The sequence below is a fragment of the Protopterus annectens genome, chromosome 15.part0 (assembly GCF_019279795.1).
Source record: "Protopterus annectens isolate FY-2018-M chromosome 15.part0, PAN1.0, whole genome shotgun sequence".
NCBI lineage: Eukaryota > Metazoa > Chordata > Ceratodontiformes > Protopteridae > Protopterus > Protopterus annectens.
The window spans coordinates 391762332-391786833 of NC_056749.1; the positions used below are offsets into that span (position 1 = coordinate 391762332).

At 36.6% G+C, this 24502-nt stretch overlaps 1 protein-coding gene across 1 annotated transcript in view; it reads right to left on the bottom strand.

Annotated features, from left to right (window-relative positions):
* Positions 1 to 18138: 18138 nt before the first annotated feature.
* Positions 18139 to 24502, bottom strand: part of LOC122789835 (connector enhancer of kinase suppressor of ras 2-like) — a 340361-nt gene continuing 333997 nt past the window's right edge. The window contains exon 9 of the mRNA XM_044057273.1: positions 18139 to 23119. Within this exon, the coding sequence (XP_043913208.1) occupies positions 22910 to 23119 (210 nt within the window). The 3' untranslated portion in view covers positions 18139 to 22909. The remainder of the gene's footprint in view (positions 23120 to 24502) is intronic.

The window sequence follows — 24502 nt, forward strand, 5'->3', positions numbered from 1 at the left end:
TGTTGTTCAACTTGTAAGTAAGTGCATGGCATCTAGGTTAAAAAAGGTCATTACCCCCCTGTACTCTGCCTTTATCAGACTAATCATAAAGTACAATGCTTCCTTTGGTATGTACCTGACAAGGCATATGCAGCAACTAGAGTGATTTCAGAGCTTTTTTACAAAAAAGAACATAAGGAGTAACAAACCTGCCTTACACAGAGTGCCTTAAAGCCCTTTCTCCTCTGCTCTGTCTCCTATAGATTGCTGAGGGTGATCCATGCCTGACTTACAATACATCCACAACCCCCTCACTTACGAATCTGCTGCTTATTTGTAAGTCAAACAGTACCAGAAATGCAAGGTCTAGGGACCTGAATTTTGTCTATGACTTAAATAGAACATGCTGGAGAGACAGATATGTGCCGCAGAGTCTGTTCCTTGTATGGAATAGGCTTCCCAACGATGTGAAGTTGAGTTTGTCTATTATCCAATTTAACAGCATCCTAGAAAAGTGGATGGGGATTAGGAAATTTACCCCAAGCCTGGGTCCCATGTCCCTTATTAATAGAGGTAGGTTATAAATACCAGGTCCTCAGTGTTCTATTTGGATACAGGATATCATTATTCTTTTGGGAAAACTTGGCTAGGCTTCGAAGGGTTCACTAATAGTCTGGTTCTATCATAGAGACGGTTTGTTTTCCAGTGGGCTGCATATATGATTACACCTAGTTTGATTAACTTATCTACACTACCAGAATGTGGGGTTGTGTACATTATACATTCATTATGATTCTCATCAATCCCTTATGCTAGTGTATATTGTTACATATTCTCAATAAAATTAAATTTTAATTAACTCTGATAAAATATACATTTTATTTATACATCATTTGTAGCCAAGTTATTTATACATTTTATTTATAAATCATTTGCAAACACATTTTAGCTGCAGTATTGTGTTGTTTTATGTATTTAGTCTATGTGTTGTTTTTTGTTATTGTTTATAAGTAGTTCTCAAATTATCAAAATAATATCATTTGAAAATTTATATTTTAATGAAAACTTGTTATAAAGTTAACATTCAGTAAATGTAACTGATAACCTCTGAAATCATTTGCATGGAAAATATTTGGCAATTTAGAGGACAGCTATATACATTTTCAGTTTTAAATGAGACTGAAAATAAACAGTTCTATTAAATCTAAATAGGCTAATATTTTATTACTTGCATTATAAATTAAACATTAGTCTTACTCTAGGTCAGTGATCCACTTCAGCAACAAGCATCATCCACCAAACATAAGTCAACATGTAATAATGGTATTTTACAGACAAAGAAACCTCCTAACAAACACCAGATACTTACATTCAAATGATGAAACTCAAAAGTACCAGCTGGTAAATATTGACTTAAAACTCAGAAGAGGGCTATATTCTTTATAGATGGGACTAAAATGACTGCTGCCATACTCTCATTCTACATAGAATCGAACACTTTAACTTAATGTCTGTAAACACACAGTTACTACAAAACAATCCAAAAAAATAAAATAAGCAACACTTAAACTTCACAACTTGATTTTAGCTGATGAAATTACAACTTTAAAGATATTAACCAATTCAAAGTATAAAATATCTAGGGATTAATAAAAGTTAACTGCATTTTGTGACATGGACTCAGTGCTGTGGCCTAGTACTGCACCGGAGCAGACTACTGATTCAGAGGCATGCAATAGCCACATGGATCCAAAGCTCATTAGTGACTCATTTTCATGTCCCTGAATGGCTAAATAAACAAAACTGAACCAAATGTATAAGTGTGCCCTCCACAGCCTATCAGTATTCACCTCCTGCTGCGATTACAGACCTGGAGTTTTGACCTTAAAACCAGAGCCAAATCCAGTACTAGATGACCTAGGCAGTCACCTAGGGCCCACTGGATTGGGGGGGGGGTCACTAGCTGGGGGGATTCTACAAAACTTACATTTCTTCTCTAAGAACACACACTGTATGTGTTACATTTCCTCATTAAGGATGTATGCAGAGTGTATCCTTCATAGCATCTGTATGTGCATCATTACTATGATGCATGCCCATTCAAATTAAAATGGAGCACACGATTAAAAAAGAGCATGCATTTGAATGCTGTTGCCATCTGCACAAATGTGGAGGACCAGTTTGTAAAACATTTGGTAGGTAGGTTACTGGAGAAGTAAGTGTGTGTGTGTGTGTGTGTGTGTGTGTGTGTGTGTGTGTGTGTGTGTGTGCGTGCATATGTGTGTATGTGTGTGTGTGTGTGTGTGTGTGTGTGTGTGTGTGTGTGTGTGTGCGCATATGCGCACACGCGTGTGTGTGTGTGTGTGTGTGTGTGTGTGTGTGTGTGTGCAGGTGCATGAAATGCATCAGGTAGTGATGGCAGGTTGGTTAATTGATTCAGGCTCAAACCCTGTACCTTCAATACAGGACCCTAGATCCTGAAGCCTCTACACCAACCCCCAATCTATTAACTTTCAGAGCATTTTCAAAGACTGTTGAGCTTCTGTGTATTTTCAAAGAATGCTGGGCTTCTGGGCATTTTCAAAGACTCTTGAGCTTTTATGCATTTGCAAGGAATGTTGACTTTCAAAGGAAGAGAAGTTTATTGTTGCTTATGCTAAGTTTGTTTTCACTGTGAAACTGTTATGCCAGTCATCATTATGCTAAAAATTGTAAAAGCAGTGTTAGTATCACAAGAGGTAGTGTACTTGCCTTTGGTGTAGAAGGCTGTGGGTTCTACTCCAACACCATGTACATGGAGTACTGATATTGCAATGTCTCCTGTAAGGACATCTGGGGGTGCTGCACTCATGAAGATGAGATGTCCAGTAACTATGAACCTTTTGCCAGTTTGACAGCCATTCCATACTGCAATATTACCAGCTTACCATTTTTTTAAATGTAACATAGGCAATTTATTCTTCAAGGGCAGCAGGCACTGAGTTTGTAGTTGAAACACTGAACTGTAAAGCTGTTTACCAGCAGGAGCCTCTTCATCAGTTATAGATCTCTTTGATGTGGATTTATTCAGATTACTTTTACTTCTGCAGAGATTGTGTATATTAACTGATATTGGCGGATTGTAATGACAGAAGTTTGAGTGGCCTTTTGAGGTTGAAATGTTCTGTAATGGGTAGCTTTGTCCTTATTGGTTCATATGTTTTATTTCATTGCTTACTGGAAAATGTTCAAACCTACAAATTTAAAATGCACTGTAACAAGTGGTGCATATTATACAAGGAATATAATTTAATATAACCAGGATGGTAGATTAAAGGACACATGCATATATGCATGGCCCAAAAAATATGTGCAAGGGGACTATGGTTTGAAAACAGCTCAAAGGTAAACTTAAGCCACCACTGGCCAGATGCATTTTCTTTGACAGTGGGTTTCAGTGTTCTTTCAATAAATGTGAGTTTGAAGGGCAGAGAGGCTTACAAGTTCATGCTAAGTCTGTTTTTATTGTGAGACTATTGTTTTGTTTAGCAAATGGCTATCAGTATTTGTGCTATAAAATTTGAAATAAAAGGTTTTAAATCTCTCTTATCGTTGTAGACGTAAAGAAGAAAATAGTGAGCAGACTGACGGGTTTGAACAGTGTTTATTGTACCCGGGAGTAATGCGACACTGCAATAGCTGGGGGTGTTGCAGGGGGAGGGGTTCTCATCCATTTCACTGTCTAGGACCCCACTTGACCACGATCTGGCTCTGCTTAAAACTATCATGTATGGTCCTCATTGTTGTGCTTCAAAATAGAGGCCTGTCTTTGAATCACTCTGCTGTGCTATTTTTATCAAAATGTATAGCTATGAGGAAGAGCACATGATTAATTTATATTACTCATGTCCCCTGACTGTCAATTCTGAATGCAGAATTAGTCAGAAAGGCTGTTTTAGTATTTCAATATGCCACTGAAGTACTATGTCAGTCTTTGAATCAGTCCCTCATAGTGTACTGAGCAATCCTGCTACAAAGAGGATCACATAGTTGCTTATATGTTTCTGAATACTCCCACATAATTTGTATAATTATATAAATTAAAGTATATTAAATATAATAAACACTCTATACAATTCCATATGTGTATTTGCATGCACACACTCATATATGTGTGCATGTCTGTTATATAAAATTATTAACTTAATCGCTATATTGTTAAACAGACAATAAACAGAACTACTAACTTCTTCTTCTTTTTCTTCTTTAGGCTTTTCCACGGTTAGGGGTCGCCACAGCGGATCACCTTGTCTGCTCATGATTATAAGTTGCAAATTATTTTAAATCACCATTAATTCAATGTAATACTCTTACTAACTAATATGAATGTAACATTCTGAGTATTTTTAGAAAAAAATATATAATCTGAAAAACAACATACACTGTTACACATTTTGCATAAATGTTTGACAGAAATATTCAATATCAAATTTTATAATTTTAAACTTTGTTCACCCCCATAGTGTCTTTCTTAGGCAATGCCAAATTGACAAACCTACCAACACAGCAAAGTTAACTCAAATGAGCATCAGGATGTTACTACTCAATGCCAGGAGCCTCAGTGAAAAACATGTCCTCCAAGCCCTCCTAACCCTCGAGAACATAGAGGTCTGTGGAGTTACTGAGACATAGTTAAAAGCTACACAGAATACTCTAGCAGTGCAAGGTTTGTGTGCTTTTCACACTTTTAGACCAATAGTTGCACAGACAGGTGCTAAAAGTGGAGATGTCTCATTATATATCAGTAACAAGCATACTTCTAGGCTGGTTAAACGGTACAATGTGCTGGAGTCTCTCTGCATGCAGATAACCATAGACAAAATCCCATACCACATCTCAACTAGATATAGGTCACCCTCTGTGTCCCAAGAAAATTACAGTGCATATTTAGACCAACTTGTGACATTTAACATCCAACAAAACACCCTACTCAAGAGGCCTCAAATTTGCAGGCACACAGATTCCTGACTCTGTAAATACAAAAACCATTGACCAATTAGTGCATATGCCTATCAGAGGCTCCAACATACTAGACCTCATACTCACAAATATGAGAGAACACTGCACCCCCCCCCTCCAATTCTGCATCCTCTCTGGTAAAGTCTGACTGTAAAGCCATGTACTTCAAAAATCAGAATCATCTTGGTAATCCCAGTAAATCCAGTAACAGTCAGGAACTATCCTATGGCAAAATACCTTTTATTGAGTGATAGTTTGGCAAAATTCAATTTCCCCCCGAACCCACAAAAAACAACGGCCTGTGCAGAATTGTTCCCATTTTAATGGCTGCATAGAGGCTGGTGTACCTACCAGAAGTAAGACCATAACTAATTCCAAAAACAAACTGCTCTGGTGGCATCCCAAATTAAACAGGATGCACAACAAAAGAAAATGTTTATAAAGATAAGAACTTGCTCATCAAAATAAACAAGCAACTAAGAGGGCTGATTAGGTCAAATAAAGCCAACATCAAGGTTAAGATAGCTTTTCAGGCAAAGGATAACTATAAGGCCATCTAGAGCTATGCCAGAAACCTCAAGGGCAGCACACAACAGTGTGCTGAATTGATGGTTAATGGTGCCATATTCACTGGGGCTGGTAATATAACAAACCTGTTGGCTAACAAATTCATTTCCCCTCTCTCCCCCAGCCAGTCTCCAAGAAATATCCTCAAAGATAATCCCTCTAACTATAGCAAGAGTGCATGTCCTGACTGCACTCATTAAAGTCAAGTACACAGCCTCATTTGGCCCCTATAACATTCCAGGATGCCAACTGAATAGATTAAAATACAATTTACTGGGGCCGCTAGAGTCACTATTAAACAATAGCCTCAAAACTGGCTGTGTGCCACAAGAATCGAGGACTGCAGTGGTCAACCCCCTTTAAAATGGAGAACCATCAACAGATCCAGGAAATTGCAGTCTCATTAGTCTGACCGGTCTTATTTACAAAGCCATTTAAAGAATTGCTTGGCATAATGGTTAAGGTGTTTACCTTACAAAAGATGTAGGGTTTGATTCTCATATTGGGTAATTGGTTAGGCATAAAATGGCCCATAAGAGCAGTTAGCCTAGTACTAACCTATGAAACTATCACTGAAATGATCAACAAAGACATAAGAAACCTCCACACACTGGATCCATCTCAGTTTGACTTTGTCAAAGGAAGGTCATGCCTACAGAACCTGGAGGACTTCTTTGAAAAGGTTACCAAGGCAATGGATTAGGGCAAAGTAGTGCATACTGCCTACCTTGAGCATTTTATACAATATCCCATGCAGGCATTATTAGCAAATGTACAGAAGTAGGCATGAAGCCCTTTATAATCAGCTGGATAGACAATTGACTCAGAGACAGGCTCCAGAAGGTTAGGATCTGTGAGGTTAGCTCCACAAAGAGGCCAGTCACCAGCTGGGTCCCCCCAAGGCTCCATGTCTGGCCCACTTCTCTTTGGCATCTACTTCTCAGAGGTCAAAGGCAATGGCAAAGGCTTACAGCTGAAAAAGTATGCAGATGATTGCAAGCTGGGAGCAGTCACAGAATCCCACCAAGATGAAAACACCCTATAGGAAGGTCTAATAGAAGCAAATGACTGATGCCAAAGTCATGGCTTAAAACTCAATGCCAAAAAATGCACTATAGTACCATTTGGGAAGATGAAGTCACATAAATTGTAACCTAGCCTTTGACCAACATATGCCCAAGGTAGTAAGTAAATCCTTCTATATTGCTCAGTTTATAAGTAAGGGCATAGAATCTAGGTCCAGGAAAGTCATCATACCAATACTCAGTCCTCATCAAACCCATCATAGAGGATAATGCCTCCTGCTGCATGTACCTGGCCAGACACATGCAGCAACTGGAACATCTGTAAATGTTCTTAACAAAAGGAATGCAGGAAGTAAACACAATGTCCTATGTGCATCACCTCAAAGCCTATCTCTATACTCACTTTCATGCAGACTACTGAGAGGTGACCTATGCCTAGTGTGCAAGACATCCTTGACCATTTGCACAGCCACAAAACAAAAAAGCATCAGAACTACTAGATCTAAAAAACAGAATTTTGCTTATTACATAAATAGGATATGTAGGGGAGACAGGTATTTCAGAGAATTCCCATTCTCTAGAATAGGCTCCCCATCCATGTGAAGCAAAGTCTCTCCCTTACCATATTTAAGTGTAACTTGGACTTGTGTATGGGAAATCATAAATTCAATCTTGGTCTGGCACCTATGTTTATGATGGACAGAGGTAGTCAATAATTCATGTCAAAGCCAAAAATCACCCTTATAAAAATGTCTAAAACATAAAAACATGTGGATCACATTTGGATGCACAGCTAGGTTTATAAAGGTCTTAGAGATCATTAGCCTAGTAGGGTTTATTTCAGAAGAATGATGTTTCAAAACTTTGAATCTGATATGGTCAACACCATATGATCAAAGTCTTGAAACTTTGAATCTTTTAACGGAGATCTCCGTACAGCATGGAAAGGGAAGATTTCCCTTTTCTGCACTGTAGTGCGATCTTGGAGTTGGTATATTTAAGTAGTGGGGGGGGGGCGTGGGGGGGGCTTGCCTTCCTGTTTATAGCATTTAAATGGTTTATTTTTGTAGGTTGTTGTGTTTTATTACATTTTCAATGTTTCAAGTCTTCGATTATATGGTGTCGACCATATCAGATTCGAAGTTTTGAAACTTCAATAATGTAATATAGACCCGCCTAGTATAACTCATAAACCTATGAACCTATTTGTATACAGCGAACACAACCAAAGTGACTTATTTGTTGTATGGTGTGTGTGTGTGTGTGTGTGTGTGTGTGTGTGTGTGTGTGTGTATTTATATGTATGTGTGTATACTTATGTATTTTGTATTTGTGTTGGTTAATTGGGTGGGTGGGCTGCAAGAACTATTTTCATCCACAATCCAGGTGGCAAAGCACAAAACAATTGCTTAAATGTTCAAAATTAAATGTTCAAAGTTTTTATTTTTTTATAAATTAATTGTCCCCACCTTGCCAGCTTTAGTCAATTGATTCTATTTAGAATTTACACCATATTAATTCAAATGAAGACTATACTTTAAATATGAAAATTAATGTGCTAATCTATTACTATGATAACAAAAGGCTTGTATAGCACTTCTTAGTTACTAAATACCAAATCATCCTAACGAATTCCATCCAGGTCCATCACATCACAACACTATAGATTAGGTGCTGGACCAAGATGGTTTAATGAAATACATATATCATAGGTTCATAGGTAGGTACTAGGCTATCAGCCCGAGGGCCTACATAAGCCTAGCCAACAAGGTTCCCTGGCTTACGCCACCCAAGAAAGTTATTTTCCTGTGCTACTGTCAAGAAGAGACACAGAAGTGATCCCCGGAGGTATATTTCCTATTTCCCATCCACTCATCAAGATTTTTCTTGAAGAGTGCTAATGAAGAACTTTGTGTGACATAGATGGGTAGCATTTTCCACAGTACGGAAAGTCTCTGGGACAGGAATCTATCCCTCCAGCATGTCCTGTTTATTGTGGTGACAAGGTTTAGGTCCCTAGAGCGTGTTGCTCAAAGGGATTGGGATTTCTTTAGGTGTAGCATGTCCAATAGCTCTGGGTTTGACATAGCTTTATATGTTAGGCAGAGATCACCTCGGAGTAGATGGTATGCTATGGAGTAAAGCTGGAGTTTTTTGAGATGGTCAGTGTAGGGCATCTGTTTGAGGCCAGTAATCCTCTTTGTGAGGTACTTCTGTGGCCTTTCCAGCTGCTGCAGATGTCTTGTGAGGTACTTTCCAAAAGGGGTGTTGTACTCTATAATGGGTCTAATGAGTGTTGAGTAGAGGGGAACAATGACCTCTTTTTTCCTGGATGAGAACCCTTTTATGATGAGGTGTGCCACGTAGAAGGACTTCCTGACTACTGTGGCGATGTGACTATCAAAGGACAGACTACTGTCCACCTGGGTCCCAAGGTCTCTTATCACACATTCAGTGTTAAGTAGACTGCTGTCTATGTAGTAGTTCATGGGTACAGAGTTTTTACCAAAGGGGATGCCAGTGCACTTTTTGGCATTGAGCTTGAGGCCATGGCTCTGACACCAGGCATCTGTCTCAGTGAGGCCCTTCTATAGGATTTCCGCATCATTTGGGGACTCTACTATGGTTCCTAGTTTCCAGTCATCTGCAAACTTTGTTAGCCAGAGGCCTTCTGTGTTAGCCTGTTCTTCAGAGAAGTAGATACCAAACAGGAAAGGTCCCAGGACTGAACCCTGTGGTACTCCACTTGTCACTGATTTGAGTTCAGATTTGGAGTGTGCAACTTTTACAGTGTGGGTTCTGTCAGTGAGCCAGTTGGCAACCCATCTTGTGACGTAGGGATTAGCTATAATTCCAGAATGGAGGATGGTGTTGAAAGCCTTGGCGAGGTCAAGATAGGCTGTGTGAACCACCTTACCCTCATCTACGGCTTTGGTGACTGCCTCAAAGAACTCAATCAGGTTCAGGAGGCATGATCTGCCTTTCACAAACCTGAACTGGGTGGGATCCAGAGTCTGGAGGTTACCAATGTCTTTGTTTATGAGTTCCATGATGATATGTTCCATGGCCTTGCAGATCAGGCTCGTCAGGCTAATATGCCGATAGTTCCCAGGATCAGTGGTGGCTCCTCCTTTGTGGAGTGGGATAACTGTTACTGTACACCATTCAGTGGGCACAAAGCCTGATGTGAGGCTATGATTGAACATTGTGCTTAGGTGGGGAGCCAGTTCGTTCTGAAGTTCGTGTAAAATGCAGCTTGGGATGTTGTCCAGTCCCATGGATGTTGTGTTTTTGGCTTTAGAGAGTGCAGCTTTTACCTGAGTAGTTGTGATTACAGGGACTCTGCATTCTTCCTGTATAGATATGGGGCCTTTAGGGGGTGAGGGGGGGTAAAGTTAGTACTAAACCTATCTGCCAGGATGTTGGCAATATCATTTGGTTCTGTAATTTTCATGCCGTTATGCTGTAAGTCAGAGCAGATCTGGGTGTTGCCATTGAGATTCTTGACATAGCTATAGAATGCTTTGTGGTTGTCCTTAGAATCAGTGGCAATTTTGTTTTTGCAGCTAGCTTTGGAGGATCTTATAAGGGATCTCAGCTTCTTACTGAGGCTGACCAGGGAGCTCCTCCACTCATGGGATTTTACTCTCTTTTGCAACAATTTCTTCCTTCTGTTGTACAGTTTGTTTATGACATCATCTACTAACAATTATACCACTATGAGCTGCTATAAGGCACACTATGCAATTAATATGCAGATATTGTCATGATATCATATGTGCTCTAACATTACAGAGTATAATGTATTCTTTATTTCATAACTCAGCAATGTCACATTTTCCAACACTGTAGTGTTTGATAAGACAGAAATTAAACCGAACTATACTGATAGAAGGTAGTGTGAAATGGTTTGTAATAAATGCCTTTTTAAATGAACTGCTTCATCCCTAGTTATGAGCCCTGTGTGTGCATCTTACTAGTGTGACCAGATCAAACAAAAGCTCAACCAATCATTTCTACAGAATTATAATGAAATGCAATAGATAATCATACTCACAGCCTAAAGGGGACTATGGATATTATTCTCATGAGAGCTGAAATATTAAAAGTTTTGTGAAATGCAACACCTAACTAAAAAAAACTTAAACCATGAATGTGAATTCCATTATTATACAGTAATTAATATACAGTTTTAAATTACCACAGTTTACATTTTGAACATTTTGCATTGGGGAAAAAAAGCTGCAAATAAATAATCCTTATACATGAAAGCAAAGCGATCATTAAAGTGGGTTATTATTTAGACAATGTCTAACCAAGTAATATACAGAAGATTATTTCTCTATATAAGAGACTACTCGTTGCCTTGTTCTGATATGGATCACTTATAATTAGGTATCCCAATTCTGCAAAGAAAACCAAGCATACATGGTAAGAACTTAGAAACTGGTAAGATTTTTTATTTCATCTGCATGTTTATTATTCTGCCTAGTTCAGCAAGACAATCACCAAAGGCAAAGGAATTTTACTGTATGCTGTAAAGAAACAAACAATCACATCATTAGATAGCCTGATAATCAGACAGATTATCAAATCAGCAAATCAATGACCAGAAAAATCAGGAAAATTAGTGCAGAGAATTCATTTTATTGAAGTAAGAGTTTTGCAACTGAAGTTTACAACTTTTTTTTCAAACAAAAAAAGCTACTTTCAAGTTTAGGAAGAATAAATGTTCCTTTTCAGTAATGTACAGATTATATTTTAAATAAGTTTATAATATCTTTGAAAAAAGAGCAATATGTTCCTTTTTTAATGTTGCAGTGCAACTTACAACTTACACATCTGTGCAATGTACCATGAGGTATATGCCCAGTGAGCAACACACAGTGAAGTTTCCAATCATAAAGTATCCTACTTTAGACACACAAAAATTAACAGGTTAATTGGTGTTAGACATAAATGCAGCCAGTTGAGTTGTACATGGTACTGTATTACTATACGAGACCAACAGAAATAACAGTGCTGTCAATCATTCTCAACCTTGACAAACCTGAACATTTCCAACGTAGAACAAATAAAAGAATGAAAAAAGAAAGAGAAAAAAAAGTGCTTTTCTTTCAGGGACTGAAATACATATAAACATGTAAGACCCTATTTAATTTATGTTCTGTCTATAACACTGATTGCAGTATCACGAGTGATTACTTGTGCTGTCTTCATTCATACCTTTAAAAGATCTAGCTAGGACAAATTCAGGTACATCATTTCTTGTTAAAGGCATGGAGTATGAGATAGCCAGTGACTTTTACAACATGTTCTTAAATATTGAAGCAATATTAGTAAGTGCCTAGCATCCAGATCAAGCACTGTGACACATGTGAACTAATAAAATATAAAAAAATACTGCCGTATCTCATTATGTGCACAGAAACATGCAAATTCAATAAATTACATTCAAAATGCCAAGCATTAAAACTGGTGTAATAGTTGCTACACCTCCACAGAAAACATTTTCAACATAAACAAAGTGACTTTTGGCAATTTTGTCATAATGAATCATGAACACAAAGGGTACCATGGGTTGCTTGATTTGATAATTCATTTTAGCTATAACTACAATGTCTTATGTTTAATTCAGTTATATTGCATGTGGGATTATGGATGACTTTCTTTAGTATTTAATTGAAAGAGTGCTTAAATATTGTTAAAATTAATCCAACCTACTAATTAAACTACAATTTGCAGATTTTAATTTAAAGACATATATAATAATATAACACTATTAGAGAATATAATCAAAATCAATTGTACAACTAGAGCTGTAAGTCTATCACGGTTTTACTTTTGTGTGGTTTGAATGCATTTCTATTCAGAAAAATCCTTTGATCATCATTGAAATGTAAAGCTTCCTTGTTTTATATATATATATATATATATATATATATATATATATATATATATATTTATTGTGTATTGATTTTAGTTTCTAGCATATGTTCTGAGTTGAAAGTCAGAATGGAATTTAGTTTTGTAAATGTTAATATAAACTTGTATGTATTCCTCATATTATAACATTAACTATGTAATTTAAATTGGCAAAAATATATCAAAGTTTCAAAATTGTGAAATCAGGAATTACACAAAATATTTATTCTCTAATGTGATTTTATAACTTATACACTATTTTGCTCTAATAGAGCTTTGTCTGTCTACAAATCAAACATTTTATAAGGATTCTACTGTTTGTTGGCTCCAGTTACAATAAACATATAAAAATACATATGATTTATAGCTCATACAAGGTGTGAAAAACATGTAACTAAAACAATGAAATTATAAGGGAATTTATCTTGCTGCTGTCTGAAACATTAAAATATATTATCAATTCATATTTTTTTGGATCAAGAGAATTACATTCTGAAAAAAATGCAGAGTGGTTGTAATTGCTTCACAAGTGCTCTGAAAATTTCAGTCAACAGCCTTGAGTTTTAATAGTGTAAGTCAAATCTATCTTTAGTACTTCATGCTGCTAATGTATTTCAATCCCTGAATATGCACAAACATTACTAATCCCTACTTCACAGTTTATAATAATATAGGTAAAGTGCAAGCCATAGTAACAGGGTGTCATAATAGTTCATACATAAAGCATTATTTAAACAAGTCCTTTATTTGTACAAGTCTTAACATCTGCTCCAGCAATCTAGAAGTTAATTAATGTATAACAATACACGTTCAGACCTCTTGTGATACAGGGACTGTTTCAGAATTCCAGAATGTTTACTCCATGTTTTGATTTTTTTCTTAGCTGCATTCAAGAAACAGTTTGAGACACATAGATTTCTTTAAATCACAGAAATGAAAAGAAATCTACATACTGTTTATGCTTTGGTAAATTAATAAGAGTTGCTGGTAGTTTCCTTTACAGTCACTAGTAGAAACATCAGATTTTAGAAGTTGTGTACACTGGAGTGAGGTGAAGTAATGAGAAGAGAACATAAAATGAAACTCATGAACTGTAGCACCAGATTTGTCACTGTAGAATGAGGGTTTAGTTTGGATGAGCTATCTGTGTCAGGTCCTTTTTTTGCTAAACAGTACATGTTTGGATCCGATGCTCTTTTTTCTTTTTTTTTATTTATCCGCAAACCATAAAAACTACTTCAGCACTGCAGAAGATGAGAAGAAATAACGTACCAGCACTAACTAATGGAGTAATAACAGCAGCCACTTACTTTTCTTCTGATCAAATTTTAATATGCATTTTTCCTTCCCAAATGCTTCACATACCCCTTTAGGATGTGACATTCACCCATTTTTTATTTATTTTTTTTTCATTTAGACATGTTCAGTACAAAATGCGGTCACAATATTTTCATAAAGAATGGATGAGTTGTATAAACCTAGGGTCTCATGCGCTTAACATAAAAAAAGTGGCAGATATGAATTCTAGTAAGAAATCAACATTCTCAGTAGAACCAAAGCTTTTCTAAAAAATAGTTATGCTGAGATTGAGGATGGAGAATTTTAAAAAAGTACAATAAATTGCATTACTTCAAAGAGTACTCACAGTGTGACTCATAGAGAATGAAATTAAAAACAGACTTCTGGATGCTTTTGTTATATACTCTAGCCTTTCCTAGTAGTCCATTGTTTAATGCTTTGGATTTTGAGACTGCTCTCCTTGTATCCCTGAATTTTGTACTGTCACTGCAAAGGGAACGCAGATTTCTTAAGAAGATAGTCATACACAAACAGATGCGTGCGTGTGTGTACACAAACACACATACACACACACACACACACACACACACACACACACACACACACACACACACACACACATGCACAGATACATAGACACTCAAACTTTGAATAATCAAATATTAAAAGCATAAAAAAGATCTTGTAAGTTTCCAAAAACTAAATGCCCATGTTGAATGAGTCATCTCCCCATTCCCTGTGCTTATTACATAGGAAGTATGTACTAAGGTGTAAATGGTGATTACATAACGTTTCCTGTAGGCCATGCAGAGCTAGTACACTTTTATTACATGTATATTCACAGACCAGAGGCAGAACTCGTGGATCAGAAGACATTTTTTACATGTGTGTGTCACAAAGAAGAGATTTTAGAACCATACTGTTTATCTCATGTAGGTTGCAGTAAATCAAAATAAAAAAAAAACTAATAAGTCATTCTGGCTCATATCTATCTCTGTATGCCATGACAGCCTTCTTGCATTGTTATATATGTCTGACCACTGCATCTCTCAAATTCCACAACAGTGTTCATTAAAAATTCCTATTACTGACAGTCTGCATGCTGCCCCTTTACCATACCTGGTGTCTACTTTATGATCAATAAACACGTTTTATTATTTCTAGTGAACAAAACATGTCTGAATATGGGTTTTCCGATTTTCCCCCCATTGAATGGAAGGCTGATGCATTGCTTTTAAAATATACTCAGCCTGCATGTCCTGAAAAGGAGGCCAAAAATACTTCTGAACCCAATTCAGAATGTTTTTAAGAGAGCTTCGGTGATGTTTTAGGTAATGGTGCCTGGAAGCATTGTGAATCAGTAATCCCTGAATAATGTTACACGCAACTAATTTAGCCAGCATTCTCAAGTACCTGTGTGCAAAGTTAACAGTGATACAGGCATATCATTTATTTAGTGTTAAAACACCAATGTAGTCTATTGCAGTTTAAAATGAAGGAGTTATGTTTCATTTTTTAACAAGTTAGGTGAAATGCTGAGCAGAAATACAGATGTCTTACAGCATTAGAAAGGTTGATTTATGCATCATTTATTTTTTTCATCAAATTGTGAATGTTTTAAGTAATTCCTTTGTTTATTTGTATGAACTCCATGGGTCCCAATGTAAATAGGACTCTGTGCTCAGTAGTACCACCCAGTTATGTCATGCATAAGTAAAAATAATAATTTAAATACTCAGTTTGGAAGACGGAATGTTGTTTGTTGAAGTGGACATGTTGTGAATTTATCAAAATGCTAACAATCTGAGAATCCCAAAATACCAAATAGAATATAATACTGTTATTTGTCAGTAAAGTATTTAAAATGATATGTTGTATCATGTGTGTGTGTGTGTGTGTGTGTGTGTGTGTGTGTGTGTGTGTGTGGGACGGGGGGGGGGTCAAGGGTGAAAGGGAAAGTGTTGGGACTGGATTTACTGAACAATGAAAGTGATACTGGGGACCAGAAGTACACTACTTTTATATGAGTCCTTTTGTAAATGTTAGAGATTTTATATAGGTTTTGGGTTGTGTTACTGTTCAGGGATGCCATGTCTCTTATATACAGTATTTACTACACTCATTTCATTACTACATAAAGACTATTTAATGTAGGTGAGAGGGTCTTTGTTCTGTCACAGTATGTTGTCTCCATGGCTGTAATGCAGATGACTGTTTTTTTTACTTTACTTAGAATATATTACTCCTACGTCTGTGTATTTTAGTAACTCGATGCTATAATACTTGTTTGGTTTTCACTTTCTTTGGTGTTCCATTTTTTCTGCAGAAACAAATATATTTTTGAAATTATGGGCAAACAGATTCTGGATAGATGTGATAAGGGTTTTGCTAAATGGGAATGAAAACACCACAAACAAAAGGAAGGCCATGTGTTTGTCATGCCAAATGTGTACTCTTTCCCAATAACAAAACTAAGCCCCTCTCCAAAAAAAATAAATAAATAAAATAAAATAAAATAAAAAGCTTTGCAACCGATATTCTCTGAACTAAATCTTAAATCCTGTGACATTTTTGGCTGACAGAGACAAAAAAATGCAAAGATAGTAAATTAAGACTGCAATCAAAATAACTTGGTTACATTCATAGGTTAACACAGGTTTCTGTTTGAAAGTTATGCTGTCTTTCATATACTTTGTTCTGTATGTAGTACAGCCTCCCATTTCATTGTGTTACTTCTTATAGTCATAGCCGGCCCTAGGCATAGGCCAACTAGGCAGCTGCCTAGGGCACCACTCTCATAGGGGAACTTTTCCAGTATTTATTTGGTGGAGGTAGACCAGGATGGGGGCACCAGGTGCTGTGGGGGGCACCATGGAGCCCTTTTGTCTAGGGAACCATCTGACCTAAGGCCGCTTCTGCTTATAGTAATTCAAATTACTAAGTAGGACCATGGCTACTAGTTCTATGAAACGTATGACATTTTTTTGGTCTAGATAGAGTTCTCAACTACAGGAAGAAATTTGGTTTTGTAACTTTAAAAATGTAGATGCACTGGAATTGTTTGCTGATTCATCAGTTTTTGACTGAGCAGTAACAGTTATATGCAACATAGATGCAAACAACCAAACAAGCAGTTAATCATTTACTGAGCTTACTCTCATTTCATTACAAAGTATTCCCCAAATATAAAACACTCTTTTCAGAAATTTGACTTTGATGCAAAAATGGAGATTGCTACATGTAAAGGACTTCAGGTGCTGTTCAGTCCATGAGCCAGCAATACTTATTAACAAAACCAAATAAGTCATGAAATATTTGGTTTAAGTTTTGATTCTGTGCTATACTGCACTCAACTTTAGCATTCAGTAAAATCACTCTTCTGAAATGTATTCAGTTTGCATTATTTTTTAAATTTTTTCTCCTGACTTCTGTTGAGGAAAGAAATGATTGTTTGGCTGACCCAGCTATCTCATTCTTCTGTTGTTTCTGCAATTATTTTTTTTAGCTAGCAGCTAAAACTTAACTCCCATTTTTGTCTTGCAGGCCCTTTCACTAACCATTTTTTGATAATCTTACAGTTATTTCTCACTTCATTCTTTCCTTTTAGTTTTGAGATATGGAAACTGACGATTATCACATTATTCCAACTTCTGTGTTTTTACTGTATGAACCCATTTGCGCTTAGCCTGCCTACATTAAGTTAATAGTACCTGTACAGTAAACTTTGTAAGTTGAATGATTCTCCATAGGAAGAATTTTAAACTGGATTCAGAAAGGGCCACTTCCAGTGATAAGTCATAAAATGGGCTGCTACCACTGGCAGCAGCTCTTTCTGATTCAGAGATAGGCCCACTGACTTTATCCTATACAGTCTGTAGGATCACTGTGCCCTCCCCCATGGAAATGTGTATAAACAGTCGAGTGACTCAGAGAATGATTCAGCTGTGTAAGTTAGCTTGGCCAGCTGAGTAAACTAAGTGGGCTGAGAGTCCACGTTCACCCATTACTTTCAATTGGTAAGATCACGTTTGTGGTAAGTGGTGGGGAATTTAGCGGACTGGTAGTGGTAAGGTGCGCATGTGTGTGTATGCAGCTGTACATGTGAATGTATGCAGAGGGATAATTGGTCTGTGGTGAGTGTTTGAGTGTTTATATGCAAGTGTGTGTGTGTGTGTGTGTGTGTGTGTGTGTGTGTGTGTGTGTGTGAGTGCGTGCCTGTGTGCGCAAATCATGTTGACAGATGGACAACTTTTTCCCAGACAGTTCATATACTCTGAAAAATGTTTTTCCAAAAGCACTTTTAGTGAAACTTGGAGGAAATCTATTTTTTTTTGCAGGGGGCAAGCCCACGTGCACTCCCCATGTGGGCGGGGGGGGGGACACCACACCTCTCAAACTTAAATATATTTAAACTGAGGTTGTGCAACATTGAAGAAAAGGAAATTCTCCACTGTCAGTGAAAGTGCTTTTGGTGAAACATTTTCACTGAAATAACAAAACTGACGGTGAGCTAGTCACATGATCCTTGCATGTATCTGTGTGCCTGTGTTGGTGGTCACAGTATGGGAGTTAGGGGAAATGTAGGGTAGGTGAGTGTGTGTATGTGAGGGCTAGGCTAATGAACAAATCCTGAAATAGTTTGGGGATGACACTACACACCATAGATACTCTTAAAATACTACCACAAAAATCACTTAAAATGTTAATAGGACAATAGTTTTGCAGCACAAAAGACATATGGCAGGGTAACACTATACACCAGGGATATGCTTTAAATATTTCTATAAGCAACCCCTTAACAAAAACAGGACTTTAGTCATCTGTGCTAATGCTGGACACCGTGGAGCTTATTTAACTATTTCCCATGTCAGCTTAAAAAAGCAAGATAAGGGGATGAAAAGGCTTTGAATCCTGTTCCACTGGTACAGAAAGCAGCTCCACATAACTGAGCAGAGGTTTAGCCTTCTGCACCAGCTGAGGTCTTCATGAAAGGCTCATTCTTGCATTTTGATGTATTTTATGAACAGTAATAAGTCTGAAACTCTAACGTCTGGAATTAGTGGCCGACTGCAACTGTCCATGTAATGAGGGACAGGGCAGGTAGAATAAGCAAACTCAGAAGTGAAAAAGGATGGTGGAATCTCCATTTAGCATTCTGTAGATGATTTATATAAGTTTCTACTTGAAGCCTTTCACCAGCAGAGCAAAGAGTTTAGATAAAAACTTTGAACTAGGGAATCTTGTTTTCAATTAAGGCTTCAGATGTTTATAGTATTGGGTACCATAAACAATTATGAAGCAAGTAATATTAAAACCTGAGCATGTGGACTGGACACATTAGGAAGAATGAAGCATTCCCAGATTAAAGAAAAAAATGACACAGTTTTCAGTTCCATTATAAAACTGGATGACATGGCTTAAAACAACACAAAGTATGGGGTTACATAAGATGCATTACAGCTCTGGTTTTCTTAAATCATATCAGAGCTACTTTCTTTATAAACACCAACAAGTGTGCATATGTTTGTGTGCATGCACAGTGTGGATTATGTGAGTTATCCTTTCTTCTACATGAGATTTCTATATTTTGAAAAACTTTGTAGTATAAAAAAGCAAATAAATTAATGCATGCCAGGAAGACCTCTACGACTCGTGTGGCCTGGATACTTAGTAATCTTGTCTTCCCACGGTGGACTTGGGGCAAGCCAAATCTCACTAGGAAGATACTTAACATGAGTGTAGTTTTGGCATGATGCACTGACTGAACTTCCAGTCTGTATTCTACCGTCTTGTTTGCTTATCACCTAAGAAGATTACAACTGATACTGAGCAAAATGATTAAAACGTGCATGGAAGTCTTTAGATCTTGGTTGCAGTGTATCTACTTTTACCACAATGGCAATGCTTTTACCATTCATGGAAGGCTGCAGATATATCTGAAGTGTACCAAAAGCCATCACTGTGGAGGGTACAACTGCATTTTTTAACAAAAAATATATACTATATATATTTCTCTCTATATATAATCTCTGTATATCAGTAACCAGTTTGTTTGTGCCTAACAAAATAACTTCAAGTTTTGTTTACACATGTAAAGTTGCTTATTAGCTTGATACAAAGTAATCCGTAAATGTCTGGTAGTCTTTTTATGAGGATCACATCACCACAAAAATAACTTAGTTTAATAAATTATACATGCTAAAGTTAACAGTCATAGTTGCAGCCTTAAATGTTTACAGTTCATATTTCATTCTGTTCACATCCTCCTTTTGGTTGATGTTATTGCAGATGCTGAATAATAATAAAATAAGTTTGCTTTTATATTTGGAAAAAAAATGACATGTTAAAATAATCAAAATAAGTAAATGAATGAATATCCAATGAGCAGTAAAATTAACACAGATCTCCAAACAAATGAAATGGCAATGTACATTATTGATTATTTTGCATAATGCTTTCCAAGTACATGCACACACTATTTTGCCTCATTGATAGGCAATGCACCACAGTTTTTTGAACTGCTATTGATACTTTGACAGAGTTTGGAACATTTCCGATTGATTCTTCTACTTTAGTCATGAAAGTGATTTTTTCAGTTACTTGGAAATATTCTCATACTGTATAATACTCGTACTGAGTTTAAATGAATTTTTCATTGATATCACAGCTGAGCCTCTCATTCCAAATCACTGAGGACATTTCCATTAAAGAACACCTCCAGACATTCAGACTTTTTCAGATTACTTGTCTTTTTTGGCCATAAATATCTACATTTGTGGTCATAAGCATTTTTACAGCAATACTTTGTGATACATGAAGCATTGCCTGCCAAGATAAAAGCTTGCAAAACTGAAAATCAGATTGAAAAGTGTTAGACAATGACACTGGAAATTCAAGGTCTGCAGGACAGATTCCTTTGTCCTTTATGGGGCCATACATCAGACCAAATGACCCTACTCTGACTATAAAGGGTCCAGGCTTAATGATGTAGACACCCAGAGCAGTTCTGTCATGCATAATAAAAGTAGTGCATTTAAAAGATGTGAGCAAATTAATTCAAAGAATTGTCACAAAATAATGCAAACATCGTACACCCAGCTGACTTGCATTCCATGTGAAGAATGGTGACATAGCTTCCTTACGAGAAAGTTTTCACAGTTTACATCTATGATTCCTGATAAGCATTTGAATGAGTAATTGGAAGAATTTGTGCTTTTCAGGAACTGTGCGCACTGATCTTGCAGTCTCATACTCTCTGTTCTGTCCCGTGTACTTGCTGTGGACAAGAATGACGTTTTGTGGTACTATATAAACATATGACAGGGAAAGAAAATCAGGACTCAGGTTCCATCATTAATGAAGTTATTTTGTATTTCTTCATTTAGACAAGGAAGGAACCAGATGGAAAAAGGGATGTTTAACATTTATGTTTATATTTTTGTTCTTTTCTTCATCTAGCTAATCCAAGTAATAAATTATTTGTAATTTGCCTTACTTTATAATTGCTACAAGACAGCCTGGCAAACAAGATTTGCAGGAATCACAGAACTGGACAAGGTCTGGAGAATAAAGTTTGTTTTTTAAGCAAATGGTCTCAGCAATATAGAATTAGAGTGAGATAACATTAAAAACAAAATTAATAGAAGGTGAGCTGTGTACTGAAATGTATTTTAAAATATGATCCTTTACCAATGGCAAATGTTTTTGGAGCAGTAGCACTTGATGGCAGAAAGAAATTCATCCTTTTTATGAATAACATACTTGTAGCAGGGATATTAGTACACAAGTTATCTTTCACTGATTTAAAGTCAAACCATGGTATGTCATTTTTCTGCACTGCTAATGTTCACTTTGTAATACCATATGCTTTCAAACTATTTAACATGGTGTTAATTTTCAGAAGTATACACTAATATATTTCAAGCACACCTGCTAAATATTTCTAATATTTCATTTCAGGGAATGCCAGAATAATCTTGCTGAAAGTATTTCATTACTGTGAGATTACTTTGGGCACTTTTAATGAAATAATTGTGTAATAATAATAATACTATTAACCACAAATAGGTGATAAAAGAAGTTTTGCAATCATTAAATGCAAGAACAGAATTCACAAAGCTAATTATATTGACAAAATTAAGGTTAATACTATAAATGCTCTGCGATTAAATTTCTTGTTGACTTACAAGTACTACTGCTTTAAACAATGATCTCTTGCAGATACAATGGTCACACATGGCAGTGTGTATTGAAGGCATTCCCTTATGCAATAATTGCCATAATGACTACAGTTTTGTCTTAAAACACATTAACAACTGAGTCCTGCTCTCCATAGCATAAGATATGTGATATCTCAATATATTACATGTTTAAAAAGAAAAATAAATAAAATGGTGCTTATGGTGTACCATACTGGATAAGGGTTATTTTCAAAATTCAACAACCCTAGTCAAATTAGAACATTTAGAAATGCAGTGGACTTGCCAATATGGGCATGGTACCCATTCATTGAAGGGAGAATCTGATGGAATCATTTCCAGGATGACACTCATGTTTTACATTACTTTAAAAAACAAAACATATGATAAAATAATTTTCATAGCTTAATTAAAAGCAAAATTAAGTAAAGGCTTTGTTACTAATTTCCTTTAAATGTGGGTCAGTTGTTTATGTCTCAGAAGTATCTATTGAAAAAACAAAGGAAAATCCTTCTGGGCCTTTTATTCTCATGAGCGAGAATAAAAAAAAAGGTAATTTTGGATTTTTTTTATGGCAAGTGTTTCAGATTAAAAAAGAACAATAGGAACACAGTGGGATATTCTGTCTTCAAACTTACTTTTTGTAGTGCAGAGTTTGTTTCCAGGTTGCAGTTTTGTACTGCTTTTTTCAAACACTAGGTTTAAAATCGGTACATGTGTTTTTTGACAACAGAAAACTAAAAATGGAGTCAGATGAAACAGAATAATAATACTTTCTTAACATGCAATGTTTTAGGCATCTGGTGGCACTATTTTCTTATCCAACATATTTACAATACTTCAGAATACATTATTTACAAATATTACAGTGTACTGTTGTATATATATTTTCTTGTGGTCTCTCTGTGCAAGTCGTTTTCAGACGTGTGTTTCGATGAATGAGTGTGTATGCATCAACAGCGGTGCCATTAGTTCAGAGGCCCCATTCTGGGGTGACAGAGCAGCGCTGTACTCACAAATGTCAAGGAACAACTCATAGTTCATTTGCTTCCATTCTCTGAACTTCTTTGATGTCAGAGTGGGATCGTCAAGAAGCTGGTTTATAATTGCCAAGTCCCCTTCCTTAGCCTACAAAATAAAAACAGAGGCATGACTCTACTGTGGTTTATATTCCGGACTTGTCAATATGATATGTCCATTGACAGCCCTGTATTTTAACAAGCTGTAGAACATTTTTAATTATTTTCTTTTATTCAAGGTCCTAATCATATTAGCTTTCCTAGACTCATACACCCAACTTCTCTAGACATAGCCTTAAAGTCTTAGATAGCGGTTTTCCCTCACTCCCTGTAGATATGGTAAGCCTTAACAGTCTTCTCTGTTACTTCCTCTGTTAGCTAGTTGGTTCTATCCTAAATGAGACAAATTACATTGCTTCTCTGTCAATCTTGGTGGCTTTTTCCTTTACTGGCTTTGCTGATGTAGGCTCATTTCCATTCCTAAGCTACTCACATTGTTACTAGTATTGCTACTACTGTTAGTACTACTACTACTGCTGCTACTGTTATAAATCTTTAGTACCTTTTATTACTAATATGAATGCAAGAAATGCCATTTGTTGGTGAATACTAGGTCATTACCACAGAATACCACTGACTAATGGATGGAGTATATCATGTGGCACCTTCAGGCTCATTTAATTCTAAATTCTGTTCTGTTTGTCCTCGCCTTTATTGAATTATGTGAGTAATTGTTTACTATCTGTGTAAACAGAACCCCATGACTCCATTCTATAACCAAATCTATATAAAACATTATCAAGTTAAGATGCAGGTTAGCACATCATCAGTTTTATTCTTTGTTGTACACTATAGCAACTCTACAACACTGGATGAAACATAAGCAAAACAAACATACACTTGCAAATCTGAATATTTAAATGATAGCACTGTGGAACAGAAATTAATCAAGTCCTGACTGTATTCCAGCTGGCTTGGGGTTAACTGACAGCTTGGGTGTTTGTGGAACTGGCCAACAAGAAAGGGAGGTGATTTGTCTATATCAATTTGTTCATCCTAGAAAGAGGGAGCTTGTTTAGTTTCAATGCCAATGAGTTCTTTGGGAGAACATCCTATATGTATATGGCAGTACACAAGGACTGTGGAATTTGAGTCTGGTTAATGAGTTACTGGAACCCTGCAGATAATTCTGGACAGGCCGAACTGCACACTGCCAGAGGGGGGCCTTACAGAATGTACAATACACATTGCTTATGGCCAGTGATGGAGACATTTGTAGAAATATCCAAAAATCCCATAACCCTTTGAAGGATGATAGCTGTACTCCTTGGTTCTTGGTTCTCCCTCCTAACATTCTCCAACACCAGGACAGGAGAAAGAATACATGGGACTAAGGGGTTAAGGCTCAATAGTTCATATAAGAGATAGCTGGGGGTAAAAATCATCATTTGTAATGCTTGTATAGGTGTAAACGTGATCCATTCCTTCATAA